Source organism: Sitophilus oryzae, unplaced genomic scaffold (genome assembly GCF_002938485.1).
Source record: "Sitophilus oryzae breed Bouriz unplaced genomic scaffold, Soryzae_2.0 scaffold_488_pilon_pilon, whole genome shotgun sequence".
Taxonomy (NCBI): domain Eukaryota; kingdom Metazoa; phylum Arthropoda; class Insecta; order Coleoptera; family Curculionidae; genus Sitophilus; species Sitophilus oryzae.
Genome location: NW_022147071.1, coordinates 1 through 21,753, shown reverse-complemented (window position 1 = coordinate 21,753; position 21,753 = coordinate 1). Strand labels below are relative to the sequence as shown.

Genomic DNA, 21,753 nt, shown 5'->3' with positions numbered 1-21,753 from the left:
GGGTGGACGAATTTTATGCCGCTGTCGCTTTCGTACACTGAAACACAGATTAAGTACCTAGATTATTAAAACGGGGTTGTTATGGGAAAGTTAATATACAGACATGGGCCAAAATTATTGCATATATCGTTGAAAAATATACGGAAAGGAATTTTATGAATCTTTTTTTTATACATAGCTTTGATAATCTGTAATAAACATTTTTTTTTGTTAAAATGGATATGGTAAACAATGTTTATCGTTCAGACCCAATATTATTACAAATTCTTGCACATTTCGATTTGTGGTCTCTTGGGTTTTAGAAGAAATTTGGCCGTTGTTTTGGCCTTAAAATGCCTAGAAACATTATTTCACAGTTTAATACACAGTCTCAACAGGGCTACCGGCAAGTTGCATTAGCTGAAACTGTAGGAGTTAACCAAAGCGATGTTTCGCGAATATTAAAAAAAAATCAGGGAGACAAACGAGGTTACAGACCGGCCTGGAAGAGGTAGAAAGAGAGTTACTACTGCTGTGCAAGACCGTCAAATATCCCTAATTGCACGACGCGATCCCCTGCTTTCTAGTACTGCTATTAAAAATGAGTTAGCTCGCCTTGAAGGAGTAATTGTTTCAAGAAAGACCATAGCAAGAAGACCCCATGACAGAGGATTACATTTAAGGAGGCCTCTACGTGTTCCGAAGCTTAAGTTACAGCACTGAGGAGATGAGGAGATGAGAGCAAATGGACCTAATTGGAATTTCGTCATGTTTAATGATGAAACAAGAATAGGCCTAGTGTCAGACTCGCGACGAACTTTGGTCTGGAGGACATCTGGAAGACGAGCACGCTTCAATGCAGCTGAACCCCGTATCTCGTTTCAAGGGGGAATCATTATGGTATGGGCAGGTATAATGCACCGAGCTCGAATTCCTCTTGTTTTTATTGATGGCAAAATGACAGGTGCCTCATATCTTAGAGACGTTTTAGAGCCTATTGTGCGTCCATTGCGAAGGGCAGTGGGGGATGAATTTGTTTACATGGACGATAATGCTCCTCCCCATCGCACTTTAGCGGTTCGCGAATTTTGTGAGGTAGAGGGTATAAGAAAACAGTGGTGGCCACCGATGTCTCCAGATATGAATGTGATCAAACATGCTTGGGACATGCTAAAACGCCATATTGCCAAAAGGAATGATGAAAATTGCTGCCCGCGAAACATGGGAAGCCATTCAACATCTTCTGGACAACTTAATTGAGAGCATGTCACGTCTTCTCACAGCTTGCATTGAGGCTCGAGGAGGCAATACAGACTATTAGTTGTGAGAAATAGTTAAAATTGTTTTCAATATTTTCTGTTTAAAATGAAATTTCTTTTTGTTGATTCTCACTCATTATCAAATAAAATTATAATAACAGCCTAGTTGCACTTAGATTTTTAATTTTATATTAGTTAGTCGCGTAGTAGGCCAATATGTCCAAAAATATAAAAAGAATCATATTAGGTCCAAAATAAAATAAAAATATCGTTATATGCAATAATTTTGGCCATATGTGTAAGTTGACGGGCAGGTCATAAAATTGGACGAATAGATAGTTGGTCTGTTCTTACTTGATTTTTGCAATTCCTCCATTAAATCTTCGATGACGGGTCCTTTGTAGATATCTGGTGATAACAGCTTCGGCAACAATTTGGTCGCGACATTGTCGTGAAGGGTTTCCGCCTTGTAGTAGTCCAGAGATTTTCGGACTTTGGACGACAGGCCCAAGGACATCCTCTCCCGCGGTTCCTTGCCATCACAAGAGAAAAAACGGAAAGAATAAGCAAACATTAACCGAATCAGAATACAGTTTTTGGTTTAAACGAATTGTGTTATGGTAGTTTAAGCTTAATATTGTTTGCTAAGAGACCTTGCAGTCATTCATTATTCTTCTTAGAACCTCTTTTAGTGCGAAGTGTACAAGACATCTTAATAGCCGTTACAAAAAACTAATCGCAACGTTATTAGGATATTTTGAACGGGAAAGCGGTAGTAATGGCCCTTTATGTCCCTTAAGTGCTGTTAAGAAAGTGAGTTTTGTTGATATAAATAATAACTGTTTGTATATTTATAATTAATTCATTTTTGTTTTCTAAAATATTTTGATTAAAAGAAAATATGTAAAAGTAGGCAACCCTGTGCCTGTCAAGCTTAATCACGTCATCACGTGACTAAAAGTTTATTTGATATGAACTTTGAATAAGAAGACTAAGGAAGGAGTATATCAAAAATCTTAGGTCCACCGCGATGGGACACAAATATGGCCGACTTAAATTCCGGTTTATCAGTGCCGTCTAATTTTATTTAAAAAATGTAAAACTATGATGTAGGGTAGACGTGGGGTAGACTCAATAATTTGTTGTTTTATTTTACGTTGTGAATAAATGTTGGTAGTTATTAAAATTGTTATAAAAATATATAATTCTAATAAAAATAGATAAGTTATATTAAGTATTTATTACCACAAACATCCGATACGCTACTGAAGCAGGTAAGTCAAATTAACGTATCTAAATTCTTTGACATCTAATCTTTGACAAGTAATAAATAAAAGCTAAAATGCAAGAAAAATATATAATTTAGTTAATTTAAGCGAATTTCATAAATGATCGGTTTTATATAATATATAATGATCGGTATGTATATTATATAGTCACTTACTAGCGAAAAGTTGTTCCATTATTTCACTCAATTTTTGCCGAGATCTACCGCACGCTACACAACCAACTATTTTAGACTCTTGTTCGATAAATCGCGATAGTGTCACTGTTAATTTAAGTGCTGCCACAATTTCCATCTAGATTTATTACCTTTATACAACTATCAGTAGTAGAATAAATAATAAATAACATAAAATAAGCTCCGTAAAGACTGACAAATCCACAAAATTTCAAATCAAATTCAAATGTGTCAAATGAATCGTCAAACAGAACTGTCAAGGATCCCCACCCTAGAGTGTTTTTATGGTGCTTTTTCCGCCCACCATGCATGAATACATGGATAGCATTATGCTCCTTCCTTAGTCTTCTTATTCAAAGGATATGAACTATAGATAATAATGGATGTCGAATTTTTGCTGATACTGTACGCGTTTAAATGCAACTTATTTTCTATAAATTTCTGTTGGCTAGTCGCCTGCTCATTTGCAAATAGGTATTCTCTTATCCGTCCTAACCTTTCCCTCGTTTTTTGGCGGCTTGCCCCTGGCCCTAAACAGCTTCCTGCCTCTCACGGACAGGTTCATCCCTAAATAAGGGGGCGTTTTGGGGTAGTTTTGCTTGTAGACCATTTCGAACAGGCCAGTGTCGGCGTTGGAATCTTTTCTTCGGTCCAAAACGACTGAAATTAAATAAATCCTTTAAATAATACGCTTAGAAATATATAATATGAATTTTCACAGATGAAAAAAGTGGACTAGCTGACAGAATAGTAAATAACAAAGGTAAAATCTACAAAAATTAAAGGTTTTTACCTTTAATGATATCTTCCATGCACTGTGGACACAAACGACTGGTAACGGACGTGGAAAAGGACAGGTCAGGACTACAGTTTATTTCTAATAACCAGGGAGTAAAATCTTCGGATAGAATGAAATCGGCACCGTAAATTTCGAAAGTGTTTGGCCTGCGATCCATCGTATCCTGGCTGGCCAACATGGCGCATATAATACTCTGTCTCATACCAGGAAATATAACCTAAAAAAGAAAAGTATTTACAATAATAAAAGAGGGAATGGTAGAAAAGAAATTATATATCAACAAAGGAACAGCAAATTCATGGCTATCAAGTGCTATCTGAAGAAAGTCTTTGTTGCAGACTCTGCGATAAAGATCTTAAAACAGCCGGTATTAGGGTTCAGTATACCTGGTTCCATTTTTCCATGCACCCGATTTGCTTCAAATAAGCCTTGAAGGTGTGACAATCCCACATGTTGTCATCTGGCAGTGACTTATCTCTTAGCTGACCGTTTATATACTTGCACTGCACGGCGTGATTGGTGAGATGAAGAGATTCATGAAAATTCTCCAAACTGAAGATCTGACTACTAAATCTTAGATAGCTGTCTCTAAAATATACAATTTATTTGTAACAAAAATAATATATCATATTTTACATACTTATACATCCAGATAGTCAATGGTTGGACGTTGGTAACCATAAACCACTGTCTTATGTCGAACTTTGTCTTATATATAATCAAAGGCTTTTCTAAAATCGACTACTATAATTTTAGTAAGTTTTCTGCTGGATTTCTTAATTTTATTCAACGCCAATTTTAATATAATTCAATTTTAATAGTGAAACTTACCAATGTACTTCTGTACGACGTATTTTACCTTCAGACCCATGATCTTGTCTACGTCGGCGATGTTCTTGATCAGCTGGATGCCTCGACCTCTGCACTTGTTGCCTGGTTTCATTATCCAGATGTTCCTCATGCCGTCTATGTCGAATTGGGGCCAGAACCTGGATATTTCCTTGAGACAGGTCTTGGCCAGTGCATATTTTGTCAGTAATTTATCCTAGAACACCATGTGGTGAAAAGAAATTCAAATAAAACCAATTACTAGATTTAATGAACATAATATGGTCAGAACATAACGCTGGTTTTTGTCCGTTTATACGCTATTGTTTATAAGATTGAAGAAATAAGAAGATGCGCAACCTTATGGGCGATTATTAGGGGATTCTTATGGGGGATTTCGATAAATTTAGTTTAGCTCTGCGCCGCTGTGCGCTGATAGTCGTTTACAGCTTACAGCGCAGCGGATAAAGAATACTGTAGTTCTGCTTTTAGTCGACAGAGTGAGTGGTTGCCGGAGACAGTGTTGCCAGAACTAATCATTAATCCGTCGATGTACGGATTTTGGGTACAGTACGTTAATAATACGGATTTCCTATCATTAAACAATTTAGTATAATGTTATGTGATTAAACAAAGAACGGCGTCAGATTTGGCTTGGAAATGAAGATTGCTGTTATTTCATATTATGGTAAATGTCAACAATCGTCATTTCCAAGCCAATTAAACGACTTTTTTCGATCATACGACATATTCAGTACCTATAAAAGAATTTTTTTTTGTTGTTTATTCTATGTTTAACACGAATAAATTTTCAATACACAAACGCGGATTTTGCACCCAAAGATATTTTCGTGAAACGTTTTAAAGATATTACACATTTTAATATGGCAACACTGTTGCTTTCAGATTCACACCGTCTTCGATATGCCTTCGCCGGCCGAATTAGAGAAAATGAGTGTTTTATGCGCTGACCGCAGAACGATTGGTGTCTCCACCGTACAGCGCTTGAGACGTAAGGGGAAATCAAACCAGCTTTGTCACGAATTCGCCCATTGGGTTGCGTATCTTCCCAATTCTTTCAATCAACGATACTATGTTAAAGAATAATGTACCTTAAAGTCATAAAAGAGCTCGTCCTTATGCACGACAGAGTGAAAAAATCCCAAAAACTGTTCCCACTCGTGATCCCAGACTCTCGGAAACTCCTTATCTATATCCAGATGTTTCTGTTCAGCCACATACTCCGTACACCTTTCAAAAAGCAGTTTAATACAATTTGATAAAAAAAAAAAAAAAAAAAACATATTATACCTATCTAAAGCAAACTGTAAAGCCGAATGGGGAATGCTGCCCTCGATCGAATGCACGTCTAGTTTGTCTTCGTATCTTTGGGTGAACCATTTTAGCAAGCCCATGCAGGCAGTTTGGCGGAACTGAGAGACTCAAACAACCAAAAAGGGGGATCTTGATATCACACTAATTTAATAATAAACAATGGCCAGTGATTTCATTCAATTATTATTGTTTCGTCGTGTTGAGTTGTAAAAAATCTCGTTTACAGTATGCTTATTTATGTGTTGTGAACAATACAGTGTAAACAAATTATTTTCTTGAACCTAAAATATTTTTAAAATGTTTGGTGTTAATGTAGTTAAATAATAAAGTGATTTAAAAGGATGATTCAATGGATATGCATTAAAATTTGGACACTGTAGTCAAGGTATGCTTATATTATTAAAAAAATAAAGAAATAAAATTATCGGCGAGGTTGTAAATAGGTTTTTAGAGGTATGCTGAATACGCATGCCAAATTTGAGCAATTTTGGACAAGCCGATTTTAAGTAATTTAAGAAAAAGTACATCTATTTTTAAATTAAAACTGGACAGGTTTCGAGAAACCCCTCCTTATCGAACCTCTACACCCCGTAGTCACTCCGTTTACCAAAAATCAGCTTTAAACGTCAAGCAGTTTAAGCAGAATCGTGATTACTCAATGGTCATATTTTATGAAACACCCTATATAATTTTTAAAAAATCTTAAAATATGTAAAACAACAAAATAAAATATACGTGTTTAAGAGTTTTTCCGAAAAACTCACCGGTTTTTAAATAAAAAATATTCTAATATTTGAGGGGTGGTTTCACCCCCTTAGAATTCGTGTTTCGAAAAATCCCTTCGTATCGAACCTCTACACCCTAAAGTCAATCCGTTTTCCAAAAATCAGCTTTTTACGTCAAGCGCTTTAAGCAGAATCGTGATTAATCAATGACCAGATTTTTCAAAACACCCTGTTACATTTTTAAAAAATTTTAAAATATGTAAAAAACAAAATAAAATATACGAGTTTAAACGTTTTTTCGGAAACTTGTCGTTTTTTAAATAAAAAATATTGTAATATTTGAGGGGTGGTTTCACCCCCTTGTAACTGGAATTTCGAAAAATCCGTTCTTATCGAACCTCTAGAATCAATCTGTATGCCAAAATTGAGCTTCTTACGTTGAGTGGTTTGAGCAGGATCGAGATTTTATATATTAGTATTGATAATTTGGTTTTTATTCTTTGATAGATTGTTATTTTAATTGACGTCATATTTTTTGCTATTTTAAAATGTTAAAGAAGTACAAAATTTACTATTAGTTCAATGCTACGGTAGGGTGATAAGGGTGATAGGGGAGAAAAGGGTGATAATAGTTCGGAAAATATGACACTTTAACAACAGCGAAAAATATGACGTTAATCAAAATTAATAATAACCATCTGTTCCTTCTGATTTTTAGGACTTCGGAGGAAAAATTCAATCATATTTTTATACTCTTTTTTTTTAATTTTCTCTAAAATGGTATGGAAATTTGGAAAAGTATAAACAGGATTAACCATTTTAGAAAAAACAAATTTTTTTATGGAAAATACATTTTTCTCAAAATGTCAATAGTAAAAAAAGTTTTTCCTCTTGTAAAAAAATCGGGGAAACATACTGTAGAAATAACACGTTTCTATTTTTTCTTTAATATCCATTTCGAGTAAACAATTACATTTCTTCCCAATTTTTTTTTCTATTACAATTCCAATCACATAATTTATCATCAGTTTTATCCGAAAATAATACACTATTTTTTTCTGTATATACAGACAACAAAATTGTTTTTCTCCAAACCGTTCAAGCTCATAACTCGATTAAAATCGCTGCGCGTGAGATAATTTCGTCTGCCCTCTTTCTATCTCTTATGAATATTAATTATCCAAGCTGTATAACATTTTTCATACACATCCATCACTTCCGAGCCCGAAAGAAAACGAAAACAAGGAAAAACAATGTTATAGCTTTTCTGTTAAGAATATCTTGAAGTCGTGGATGAATCTATACTAATATATAAAATCCTTAAGTGACTGATTTACGGATTAATCACGATCCTGCTCAAACCACTTAATGTAAGCAAGATCAATTTTGGCAAATAGGTTGATTCTACGGTGTAGAGGTTCGATAAGAAGGGATTTTTCGAAATTCCAGTTCCAAGGGGGTAGTTCTGTAGGCATGTGAAACGTGGACGTTCAATGCAACGGAAAGTTCGAGGCTAGAGATTTGAGAAAGAAAAATACCGAGTAAGATTTTTGGAGGAAAGAAGATAGATAATATATGGACCAGAAGAACAAATGAAGTATTACAGCAACTATATCGGGCTACGAGTATAATGACTGAGATGGCTGGGACACATTGAAAGAATGGCTGAAGCAAGAATTCCTAGTATGATAATGAAACGTGAAATAGGTGGAAAGAGAAGGAGGAGTAGACCGAGAACCAAATGGAAAAAGGATGTTGAAGAAGACTTGAGAAGGATAATAGTGGATTGGTGGAGAATAAATAGCTAGTAGACTGAAATCATAAATTTGAAATGTTTTTGTGTGAAATGTTCAACAGAAGGAGAACAAAAAGAACAGGAAAGAAACAGTTTTATCATCATTTTTTTAAAGAAAAATTTATGATTAATTTAAAAAAATAAAAAGTTCCTAAATTTATCATTTCAGTCAAATAACTATCTATTCGACATGTTTATTTTTATCAATATATATTTTTATATATTTTTACGTAGAAAATCAAATTTCTAATGTATATTTTTTACTCCAGTAGTTTTGTACAAATTTTTAGAATTTAGAATGAGCGGGAGGGGGTTAATCACTTCGACCTTACAGATCCATTGTGTCCCCCTTTCTTGAATCATAACTCATCATACAGTCCCAGGGCTTTGACAAAAAGCCAGTATCTGGGACTTGTTTTATAGAGGGTAGTTCTCCATCTCCAATATCAGTCGTACCAAAATTCATGGCACGAATGGTTGTCATCTCGGCGCACTCAGTGATGAGGTGTACCTGGTGTTTCACCATCTTCCCACAGAATCTGCATTCAAGCCGTTTCTTCTTAGTTTCAATCTAATTGAGGTGTTCATTGAGGAGACAGTGTCCTGTTAAAACCCCGTGACAATCCTCGAAGATTGTTCTTACCCAGACCCAGGGGAGATCTGATTCAGATTTTTCCTTGGATCATAAGCCCCTCAGAAACTTCTTCGAGTAAGTCTTAGACCATTGCAAGATTTCCATTCCAGGTTGTGGATGGAATCTTCCAAGTTCTTGAGTTCCGTCTTGAGTTGGCTTTACCACTTGGATAGTTTTATACAGGTACGGAAGAAAAGTTAATACTCTTCAAAACAGTTAAACACATGTAGGTAGGGCCCCCCCTACAAATAAGAGTTATATTCATGTCATATTGACATCAAAATCAAATTTCTAATGTCAAAAACTTCCAGACACCAATTTCATCTAAATCATAACAGAATAAATCTGTAAAGACGAAATATGAAATTATCGTTATTTGCCATTTTTTCTTGTTTTTCTAAGTGTACTTGAGAACTTCGAACATAAAGCATTTTCAGAAATATAGTATTACACGAAAGACAAAAGACAAGAAGACCTGACGACATGCAGGAAATGATTTGGAACAAAAGTAATTTCGGCTTTCCAAAATGTGGAAAAAGGAAATAAGCGGCACCTGCCGTTTTATTATCCTATTCTGGTCATTTGCCATTGCCTGGAGAGTTTTTTTATGTCTTTGCCAATTTTTCTTTATGTATAGAAACAAGAATAACAAAGAAGATTTACAAAAGGATTCTTTTCTGACATATTTTTTTGCAAAAAGAAAGAACAGCGATTATTAGAAACCTTTAAATCTCAGTAATTATACAAGGTGAGACTTGAATAAGTGAAAATATTTTCAGGGTTGGTAGATTTCGACCAAAAAAAATATGTTCTGCTTAAATCTGGAGAACGACTGAGTATTCTAGTTCAATTAAAATAAATGTGGCTTTTATAAAAAAAATCAAAAGCGAATTATTATTGATCAAAATATATTTATTACGGTATATTTTTTAATTACTCTTAATTGATATTCTATAGATGAACTTTTTTTTATATAGCCAGCGGATTCTATTTCAAAACCTTTTAGGTTTTTAGCGTATTTTAATTTACCCTTACCAAACACACCCTTTCCTATCAGTGTTGACTTTGTTAATAAGCGAAATGGAAAGTAAAGATTTGTCGAAAAAATAATTAGTGGTTAGTAGAACACGATAACATTATTTAATTGATCTGATTTTGGTCTGGTTAGTGTCAAATTGTATTTGACATTGATTATTGGTCCCAATCTCAAATTTGGGACACCTTGTACAAGTGTCTTTTTACTCATAGTACAAAGAACACAAGGTATGATCGATAGCGGCTCCAATTTCGTTCAGTTCGCGCATACCGCCTGTGACGTCACTAGGAAAATAATGAATAAATAAAAAATAAAGAAAGTTGACAGATCATTTTATATGATATCTTGCAAGTAGCTGGGATACTGTGGCAGGCCTCGTTGCAAACAAGCTGTTTTCTTTTAGTCTTCGTCGGATTGTTCTCTCACTGACTTGAGTTCAACGCACGGCTTATGACGTAGCATCCGTTAAGAAGGAATTAATTTACAATTTATAAAAAAAATCATCAAAATCTAATGAGTGGTTCGCGAGAAATCCTGCTTTGAAATTGGGACTATTTTTTAGCAGCCGGTTTTTTTTGCCGGTGAGTTTATTAGGATTTCTCTATGGATACAACAGACTACCGCAATCTGTTGCTAGGATATTTTATCAATTTTAAATGTGTATTTTTGTGAATGATCGTAAACTAAAAAGTATAAAGTGTAATTGAAACCACTAATTTATTCCAGTAATTGGGAGGTTCTGAATGAAGCTATACATACATGAAAGCTAGCATGAAAACTGTTATATTGTGCAAATAATTCCCTACATTTACAATCTCAAGTTTACATAGTTTCTTTCATCAAATCTGATTGGGAATATTTCAGAACTCAATATATCAATATATTCAAGTTTATTTATACAGTTAATAATTATTATAAACTGACTGAATATCTCTAGAAATCCTTAAACAAATTTTAGTAACATAGTACCTATCTACGAATAAATATAGCCCGTATAGGAAAATTCCTCTATCCAAATGTGTATAATTAATAAAATAAGTTGAGTACGTGAGGTACTTGAAGAGTTAAGACCCGATCAATTATTCATTCGTTTTCCAAAACAAACTGATTGAGTTGTAGACGATTTTCGGCACTGTATTAGTTTGATATGATGTAGGAAAGTATGTAGGTATGCATAATGGTGAATACATTTGAAGTTAAATAAACAAAATGGGAGATACGTTAAGTTTTTCTGCTTTAAACACAATAATAAACATTTCGGATGGTTTATTAACATATAAAGTTTTACCTGTCTCTGTTTGCCTTACCTATTTAGTCAAAACCTTGTATGTAGACGAAAAAAATGGACCATTTTTTACTTTGATTCTTCGGCTATCGGTCTGATCCAATGCGACCTTCTCAGATCTATTGTGGTTTTGTTCTGATCCTTGAGGTTACATTCTATTTATCTACTTCTTTATTAAAGAACTTAGAAGAGGGGCATAAGTGGATATTTGGTGAACATAATAAGAAGCTACCTTGATAATACATTTATAGTTCTCAATAGAGAAGATGAAAGAGAGGTATTCGGTGGCGTCCCACAGGGCTCGGTGCTGGGGCCAACTCTGTGGAACATATTCTACGACAGTGTCATGGAGCTTACTGTACCAGGTGGGACAGAGTTGATCTGTTACGTCGATGATCTTGCTGTGATAATAACAAAAAAAACCAAAAGAAACAAAAAAAATAAACGACCTCGACCTAATGCAGACTGTCGATGATACACTAAAAATCATAGCCAGATGGATGCGTGAGCACAGACTCGAAATAGCTGTGGAAAAAACAGAGGCGATTTTACTGAGCCGCAAGAGAAAAGTTGACCATATAAGGCTTAATTTTAAGGATATAATAATAAATCCAGTAAAGCAAGTCAACTATCTTGGATTCCACATAGACCGTGCACTCACGATGGGCCTGCACATCAAGGAGTTGTGTGTCTGAAATCACAACGAACTGCTAAAGCGTTGTCCGCAATACTGCCAAACGTTTGGGGCCCAACACCAGCAAAGAGAAGAGTGTTAGCATATGCGTGCCAGGATATTATTATGTATGGAGCACCTGTGTGGAACGAAGCAACCAATATGCAGGTAAATAAAAAAAGACTTGAAGGTGCACAGAGAGACATGGCTTTGAGGGTCTGCTCGGCGTATCGGACAACTTCAACTGAGGCAGCCTTGATGATATCGGGTCTGGTGCCCTTGCATCTTCTCTCAAGAGAAAGAGAACGACTCTTTCTCAAGGGTGAAGTACAAACCAGGGCAAGCAGAGAGATGGAGAGAAACCGCACAGTGCAGCAGTGGCAGGCAGAATGGGAAGTATCATAAAAAGGAAGATGGACATATAAGCTCATCCCAAATATAAATATGTGGATTAAAAGAAAGCATGGAGAGGTAAACTTCTATCTTACTCAAATATTGAGTGGCCACGGAAATTTTGGGAGTTACCTGTGTAAAATTGGAAAGAGGGAAGTCGCGGAATGCCGATACTGTGCTGAACCCAATGATACTCCAGAACACACAATGTTTGCTTGTCCAAGATGGGAACAAAAAAGTAGAAAAGTTATAGGGGTGAGCTACTTTTGAGACGCACCCGGTATAGAGTTTTTCGAAACGTTGGGCCACTCTGTATATGAGAATATCTTATCCGTGTATAAAAAGTCCTTTTATGACAATAAAATGTCATGGCGGAGCGGTTCAGAATAATAATAGAGGCCGAATTACAAATATTTGAGGGCGAAATTTGACGTATATAATATCACGATTTGGTAAGAAATATCACGCCTATTTGTAGGCCGGGAATATCCAGGAAATTCATTAATTCCACTTCTTCGTTTGCCTCAGGACCTCCTTGGATCATTAATAAAACGATTCGACTACACGCTTTCCGACCTCATCAGGAAGAATATTCGTTTCTGGCGATGAAAAGTCATAATAAATGTAAGGAAAAAATGAAAAGCTTTCGGGTTGATTGTTGGCTCCAATGATATATATTTTGGGTAAAAACAGTTTGAAAAATAGTTTGAGTTTTTGAAAATCATCCAGAATAATTTTTGAATACGAAAAAATGTTAGTGCCTTCTTCAAAAGCGAATATCTTCAACAAAAATACAGCTATTAAGATGAACCAAAAAACAAACCATCAAGAAAAGATATACATAGATGACAAAATGATTTTTAAAATCCTTCCTTTGTTAACGCATTCCACAGGGTGTTTCAAACTTTCATTAAAATATCAACATTTTGTTTTCCCTCGTATAATTGACAGATGGAAACTTCATCGTTTGAAATTTAGAAAGATATACTAAAAAGTAAAACAATTTAGCTATAAATTGCTTAAAAAATCATCAAAATCGATTGGTGGCTAAGAATTATTTATTAAGTAACATTATATCGCCAAAAGAATATTTTAAAACCGAGTTATAACGAGAAATCTTTCCTGGAGTGGGTCCTTTCGAACTCGATGGCATGTGTTCATCAGCAGTTTACCATTAGCTGAAGAAGTATCAATCTCGAGCTGGGGGTATAAGTTCATTATTAAATGGCATAACTATCATCAAAAGAATATATTAAAACCTAATTATAACGAGAAAACTTTCTTGGAGTGGGTCCTTTCGAACTCGATGGCATGTGTCCATCAGCAGTTTACCATTAGCTGAAGAAGTACGATTCTTGGATTAGGGGATAAAAAATAATTATTAAATAACATTATTATCACCAAAAGAATATTTTAAAACTGAGTTATAACGAGAAAACTTTCCGGGAGTGGGTCCTTTTGAACTCGATGGTATGTGTCTATCAGTAGTTTACCATTAGCTGAAGAAGTACGATTCTTGGATTGGGGGATAAAAATTAATTATTAAATAACATTATTATCACCAAAAGAATATTTTAAAACCGAGTTATAACGAGAAAATTTCCTGGAGTGGGTCCTTTCGAACTCGATGGCATGTGTCCATCAGCAGTTTACCATTAGCTGAAGAAGTACGCTTCTTGGATGGGGTGGTAAAAATTAATTTTTAAATAAGATTATTATCACCAAAAGAATATATTAAAACCGAATTATAACGAGAAAACTTTCCTGGAGTGGGTCCTTTCGAACTCGATGGCATGTGTCCATCAGCAGTTTACCATTAGCTGAAGAAGTACGATTCTTGGATTGGGTGGTAAAAGTTAATTATTAAATAACATTATTATCACTAAAAGAATACATTAAAACCGAATTATAACGAGAAAACTTTCCTGGAGTGGGTCCTTTCGAACTCGATGGCAAGTGTCCATCAGCAGTTTACCATTAGCTGAAGAAGTACGATTCTTGGATTGGCTGGTAAAACTTAATTTTTAAATAACATTATTATCACCAAAAGAATATATTAAAACCGAATTATAACGAGAAAACTTTCCTGGAGTGGGTCCTTTCGAACTCGATGGCATGTGTCCATCAGCAGTTTACCATTAGCTGAAGAAGTACGATTCTTGGATTGGGGGGTAAAAATTAATTATTAAATAACATTATTATCACCAAAAGAATATATTAAAACCGAATTATAACGAGAAAACTTTCCTGGAGTGGGTCCTTTCGAACTCGATGGCATGTGTCCATCAGCAGTTTACCATTAGCTGAAGAAGTACGATTCTTGGATTGGGGGGTAAAAATTAATTATTAAATAACATTATTACGACCTAAAGAATATATTAAAGCCGAATTATAACGAAAAAACTTTCCTGGAATGGGTCCTTTCGAACTCGATGGCATGTGTCCATCAGCAGTTTACCATTAGCTGAAGAAGTACGATTCTTGGATTGAGTGGTAAAAATTAATTATTAAATAACATTATTATCACCAAAAGAATATATTAAAACCGAATTATAACGAGAAAACTTTCCTGAAGTGGGTCCTTTCGAACTCGATGGCATGTGTCCATCAGCAGTTTACCATTAGCTGAAGAAGTACGATTCTTGGATTGGGGGGTAAAAATTAATTATTAAACAACATTATTATCACCAAAAGAATATATTAAGACCGAATTATAACGAGAAAACTTTCCTGAAGTGGGTCCTTTCGAACTTGATGGCATGTGTCCATCAGCAGTTTACCATTAGCTGAAGAAGTACGATTCTTGGATTGGGTGGTAAAATTAATTTTTAAATAACATTATTATCACCAAAGAATATATTAAAACCGAATTATAACGAGAAAACTTTCCTGGGTGAGTCCTTTCGAACTCGATGGCATGTGTCCATCAGCAGTTTACCATTAGCTGAAGAAGTACGATTCTTGGATTGGGTGGTAAAATTAATTATTAAATAACTTTATTATCACCAAAAGAATATATTAAAACCGAATTATAACGAGAAAACTTTCCTGGAGTGGGTCCTTTCGAACTCGATGGCAAGTGTCCATCAGCAGTTTACCATTAGCTGAAGAAGTACGATTCTTGGATTGGGTGGTAAAATTAATTTTTAAATAACATTATTATCACAAAAGAATATATTAAAACCGAATTATAACGAGAAAACTTTCCTGGAGTGAGTCCTTTTCGAACTCGATGGCATGTGTCCATCAGCAGTTTACCATTAGCTGAAGAAGTACGATTCTTGGATTGGGTGGTAAAAATTAATTATTAAATAACTTTATTATCACCAAAAGAATATATTAAAACCGAATTATAACGAGAAAACTTTCCTGGAGTGGGTCCTTTCGAACTCGATGGCATGTGTCCATCAGCAGTTTACCATTAGCTGAAGAAGTACGATTCTTGGATTGGGTGGTAAAAGTTAATTATTAAATAACATTATTATCACCAAAAGAATATATTAAAACCGAATTATAACGAGAAAACTTTCCTGGAGTGGGTCCTTTCGAACTCGATGGCATGTGTCCATCAGCAGTTTACCATTAGCTGAAGAAGTACGATTCTTGGATTGGGTGGTAAAAGTTAATTATTAAATAACTTTATTATCACCAAAAGAATATATTAAAATCGAATTATAACGAGAAAACTTTCCTGGAGTGGGTCCTTTCGAACTCGATGGCATGTGTCCATCAGCAGTTTACCATTAGCTGAAGAAGTACGATTCTTGGATTGGGTGGTAAAAATTAATTTTTAAATAACATTATTATCACCAAAAGAATATATTAAAACCGAATTATAACGAGAAAACTTTCCTGGAGTGGGTCCTTTCGAACTCGATGGCAAGTGTCCATCAGCAGTTTACCATTAGCTGAAGAAGTACGATTCTTGGATTGGCTGGTAAAACTTAATTTTTAAATAACATTATTATCACCAAAAGAATATATTAAAACCGAATTATAACGAGAAAACTTTCCTGGAGTGGGTCCTTTCGAACTCGATGGCATGTGTCCATCAGCAGTTTACCATTAGCTGAAGAAGTACGATTCTTGGATTGGGTGGTAAAAGTTAATTATTAAATAACTTTATTATCACCAAAGAATATATTAAAACCGAATTATAACGAGAAAACTTTCCTGGAGTGGGTCCTTTCGAACTCGATGGCATGTGTCCATCAGCAGTTTACCATTAGCTGAAGAAGTACGATTCTTGGATTGGGTGGTAAAAGTTAATTATTAAATAACTTTATTATCACCAAAAAGAATATATTAAAACCAAATTATAACGAGAAAACTTTCCTGAGTGGGTCCTTTCGAACTCGATGGCATGTGTCCATCAGCAGTTTACCATTAGCCGAAGAAGTACGATTCTTGGATTGGGTGGTAAAAATTAATTTTTAAATAACATTATTATCACCAAAAGAATATATTAAAACCGAATTATAACGAGAAAACTTTCCTGGAATGGGTCCTTTCGAACTCGATGGCATGTGTCCATCAGCAGTTTACCATTAGCTGAAGAAGTACGATTCTTGGATTGGGTGGTAAAAGTTAATTATTAAATAACTTTATTATCACCAAAAGAATATATTAAAATCGAATTATAACGAGAAAACTTTCCTGGAGTGGGTCCTTTCGAACTCGATGGCATGTGTCCATCAGCAGTTTACCATTAGCTGAAGAAGTACGATTCTTGGATTGGCTGGTAAAACTTAATTTTTAAATAACATTATTATCACCAAAAGAATATATTAAAACCGAATTATAACGAGAAAACTTTCCTGGAGTGGGTCCTTTCGAACTCGATGGCAAGTGTCCATCAGCAGTTTACCATTAGCTGAAGAAGTACGATTCTTGGATTGGCTGGTAAAACTTAATTTTTAAATAACATTATTATCACCAAAAGAATATATTAAAACCGAATTATAACGAGAAAACTTTCCTGGAGTGGGTCCTTTCGAACTCGATGGCATGTGTCCATCAGCAGTTTACCATTAGCTGAAGAAGTACGATTCTTGGATTGGGTGGTAAAAGTTAATTATTAAATAACTTTATTATCACCAAAAGAATATATTAAAACCGAATTATAACGAGAAAACTTTCCTGGAGTGGGTCCTTTCGAACTCGATGGCATGTGTCCATCAGCAGTTTACCATTAGCTGAAGAAGTACGATTCTTGGATTGGGTGGTAAAATTAATTATTAAATAACTTTATTATCACCAAAAAGAATATATTAAAACCGAATTATAACGAGAAAACTTTCCTGGAGTGGGTCCTTTCGAACTCGATGGCAAGTGTCCATCAGCAGTTTACCATTAGCTGAAGAAGTACGATTCTTGGATTGGGTGGTAAAATTAATTATTAAATAACTTTATTATCACCAAAGAATATATTAAAACCGAATTATAACGAGAAAACTTTCCTGAGTGGGTCCTTTCGAACTCGATGGCAAGTGTCCATCAGCAGTTTACCATTAGCTGAAGAAGTACGATTCTTGGATTGGCTGGTAAAACTTAATTTTTAAATAACATTATTATCACCAAAAGAATATATTAAAACCGAATTATAACGAGAAAACTTTCCTGGAATGGGTCCTTTCGAACTCGATGGCATGTGTCCATCAGCAGTTTACCATTAGCTGAAGAAGTACGATTCTTGGATTGGGTGGTAAAAATTAATTATTAAATAACTTTATTATCACCAAAAGAATATATTAAAACCGAATTATAACGAGAAAACTTTCCTGGAGTGGGTCCTTTCGAACTCGATGGCAAGTGTCCATCAGCAGTTTACCATTAGCTGAAGAAGTACGATTCTTGGATTGGGTGGTAAAAATTAATTATTAAATAACTTTATTATCACCAAAAGAATATATTAAAACCGAATTATAACGAGAAAACTTTCCTGGAATGGGTCCTTTCGAACTCGATGGCATGTGTCCATCAGCAGTTTACCATTAGCTGAAGAAGTACGATTCTTGGATTGGGTGGTAAAAATTAATTATTAAATAACTTTATTATCACCAAAAGAATATATTAAAACCGAATTATAACGAGAAAACTTTCCTGGAGTGGGTCCTTTCGAACTCGATGGCAAGTGTCCATCAGCAGTTTACCATTAGCTGAAGAAGTACGATTCTTGGATTGGCTGGTAAAACTTAATTTTTAAATAACATTATTATCACCAAAAGAATATATTAAAACCGAATTATAACGAGAAAACTTTCCTGGAGTGGGTCCTTTCGAACTCGATGGCATGTGTCCATCAGCAGTTTACCATTAGCTGAAGAAGTACGATTCTTGGATTGGGTGGTAAAAGTTAATTATTAAATAACTTTATTATCACCAAAAGAATATATTAAAACCGAATTATAACGAGAAAACTTTCCTGGAGTGGGTCCTTTCGAACCCGATGGCATGTGTTCATCAGCAGTTTACCATTAGCTGAAGAAGAACGATTCTTGGATTGGGGGATAAACATTAATTATTAAATAACTTTATTATCACCAAAAGAATATATTAAAACCGAATTATAACGAGAAAACTTTCCTGGAGTGGGTCCTTTCGAACTCGATGGCAAGTGTCCATCAGCAGTTTACCATTAGCTGAAGAAGTACGATTCTTGGATTGGCTGGTAAAACTTAATTTTTAAATAACATTATTATCACCAAAAGAATATATTAAAACCGAATTATAACGAGAAAACTTTCCTGGAGTGGGTCCTTTCGAACTCGATGGCATGTGTCCATCAGCAGTTTACCATTAGCTGAAGAAGTACGATTCTTGGATTGGGTGGTAAAAGTTAATTATTAAATAACTTTATTATCACCAAAAGAATATATTAAAACCAAATTATAACGAGAAAACTTTCCTGGAGTGGGTCCTTTCGAACTCGATGGCATGTGTCCATCAGCAGTTTACCATTAGCCGAAGAAGTACGATTCTTGGATTGGGTGGTAAAAATTAATTTTTAAATAACATTATTATCACCAAAAGAATATATTAAAACCGAATTATAACGAGAAAACTTTCCTGGAATGGGTCCTTTCGAACTCGATGGCATGTGTCCATCAGCAGTTTACCATTAGCTGAAGAAGTACGATTCTTGGATTGGGGGTAAAAATTAATTGTTAAATAACTTTATTATCACCAAAAGAATATATTAAAACCGAATTATAACGAGAAAACTTTCCTGGAGTGGGTCCTTTCGAACCCGATGTCATGTGTTCATCAGCAGTTTACCATTAGCTGAAGAAGTACGATTCTTGGATTGGGGGGTAAAAATTAATTATTAAATAACATTATTACGACCGAAAGAATATATTAAAGCCGAATTATAACGAGAAAACTTTCCTGGAGTGAGTCCTTTCGAACTCGATGGCATGTGTCCATCAGCAGTTTACCATTAGCTGAAGAAGTACGATTCTTGGATTGGGTGGTAAAAATTAATTATTAAATAACTTTATTATCACCAAAAGAATATATTAAAACCGGATTATAACGAAAAAACTTTCCTGGAGTGGGTCCTTTCGAACCCGATGGCATGTGTTCATCAGCAGTTTACCATTAGCTGAAGAAGAACGATTCTTGGATTGGGGGATAAACATTAATTATTAAATAACATTATTATCTCCAAAAGAATATTTTAAAACCGAGTTATGACGAGAAAACTTTCCTGGAGTGGGTCGTTTCGAACTCGATGGCATGTGTCCATCAGCAGTTTACCATTAGCTGAAGAAGTACGATTCTTGGATTGGGTGGTAAAAATTAATTATTAAATAACTTTATTATCACCAAAAGAATATATTAAAACCGATTTATAACGAAAAAACTTTCCTGGAGTGGGTCCTTTCGAACCCGATGGCATGTGTTCATCAGCAGTTTACCATTAGCTGAAGAAGAACGATTCTTGGATTGGGGGATAAACATTAATTATTAAATAACATTATTATCTCCAAAAGAATATTTTAAAACCGAGTTATGACGAGAAAACTTTCCTGGAGTGGGTCGTTTCGAACTCGATGGCATGTGTCCATCAGCAGTTTACCATTAGCTGAAGAAGTATGAATCTTGAGTTGGGTGGTATAAGTTTATTATTAAATGGCATTACTATCATCAAAAGAAGTCGTTAATCGTTAGTTATACCAATAAGAATTATTAAGAATCGTTAGTTATACCAATCCCGCCTAAAATGTTTTGTACAATCTGACTAGTCTTTATTAGGCATTTTGCAAAGCTACTGAAAACAGATAGGTTCTTTGTACAATATCCTTATTTTATTAAAAATGCCGGCGTATATATACGCTGCCGTATAATATGCCTAGTCTTTTTGCAAAATGCCGATTTATTCAATACGCCTGCGACATACTATATAAATAATTTAAAATCAGACACTTCTTTCTATGTTTTACTGTATATTACTACTAACAAAAAATATCATGTCATTTTCTTCTCTACAAATACCGTCACTATTTGTCAACCTCTCTCTTCTTTTGTCATCATTTTTAACATCCATTCACACACCACCTATCTTTCGTCAGTCTTTTTTGTAACATGACAGGGCTTTTAAAATGCCAAAAAAATAAATTTGGAATGCTTGGAGGGCTTTTGAACCCCAGACAGATCACAAACCATTTAGCTGTATCGCTTTTTCAGCGGTGAAAAATATAAATAGCCGTAATTCTGCCCAAAATGGATGTATATGCTTTTAACTGTATTGTGTTTCAATACAGCTATACAAAAAATATATAATTTTCAATATAACTGTGTCTGTATTATTAATTCTGAAATTTTGCAAATGCAGAGTTCAGTTAATAGTTATTTTTTATACAAGACGATAAAATGGTATTTTATCGTCGTGTATATTGTCATGATGTTGTCATTTGGCTGTCATGATGACAAAAACGAAAGGCAATTGTTCTAATTTCTATTTAGAAATTACGTTTTATATGGCTACTTCTTTCTCTCTTGTTATATTAGAATGAGATAGTGGGCCCAATAGACGCAATGCGCAGATCAACATAGATAGAACGAAATTTTGCGTTCTGAATTGCGGTACGGGAACGTTGTCCCTCTCTTTGCCATTTAATTTGCCAGTCTCTTTTTTATATAAGGCAATTTTAACAGTTACTATGAAAAAAATAAATATTAAAAAGTATTCCTTATATTTTTTAAAGCTCACCCACGGTATCGAACCATTTCATCCATGATGTAAATTTTAGTGGTTATGTTATGTTATATCTACTCTTTTTACAGAACTCATATTCCGTCGAATCCAGTGACGCTGAAATTTTCATGATATTTTCTTTTTTCCAGTTAATCCGCGAATTTTTCAACATAAACAGAGCTTAGAGTGGAAATTTAGATTAGGCCGGGCTTAATATAAAAATCCGTTTTTTCTTTTCCGTTTTAAAAATTATAAACACGCCCAAAGAGATTTTGTTTCAGATTTATGTTGCTGTCTGGAACGAACAAAATTATCTAAAATGAAATATTTTTGTAAAGAAAAATATAG

General features: G+C 34.6%; 1 protein-coding gene across 1 annotated transcript; it reads right to left on the bottom strand.

The window, feature by feature from the left end:
- Nucleotides 1-5: 5 nt before the first annotated feature.
- LOC115886448 (tubulin glycylase 3A-like) lies at nucleotides 6-5,768 on the bottom strand (the record flags this gene model as incomplete). Its single annotated transcript, XM_030905604.1, has 9 exons — nucleotides 6-37; nucleotides 1,593-1,770; nucleotides 3,197-3,360; nucleotides 3,494-3,716; nucleotides 3,886-4,087; nucleotides 4,140-4,230; nucleotides 4,331-4,544; nucleotides 5,440-5,578; nucleotides 5,639-5,768. Coding segments are annotated over 9 exons (1,373 nt in total), but the record flags the coding sequence as incomplete, so codon positions are not given.
- Nucleotides 5,769-21,753: the final 15,985 nt, after the last annotated feature.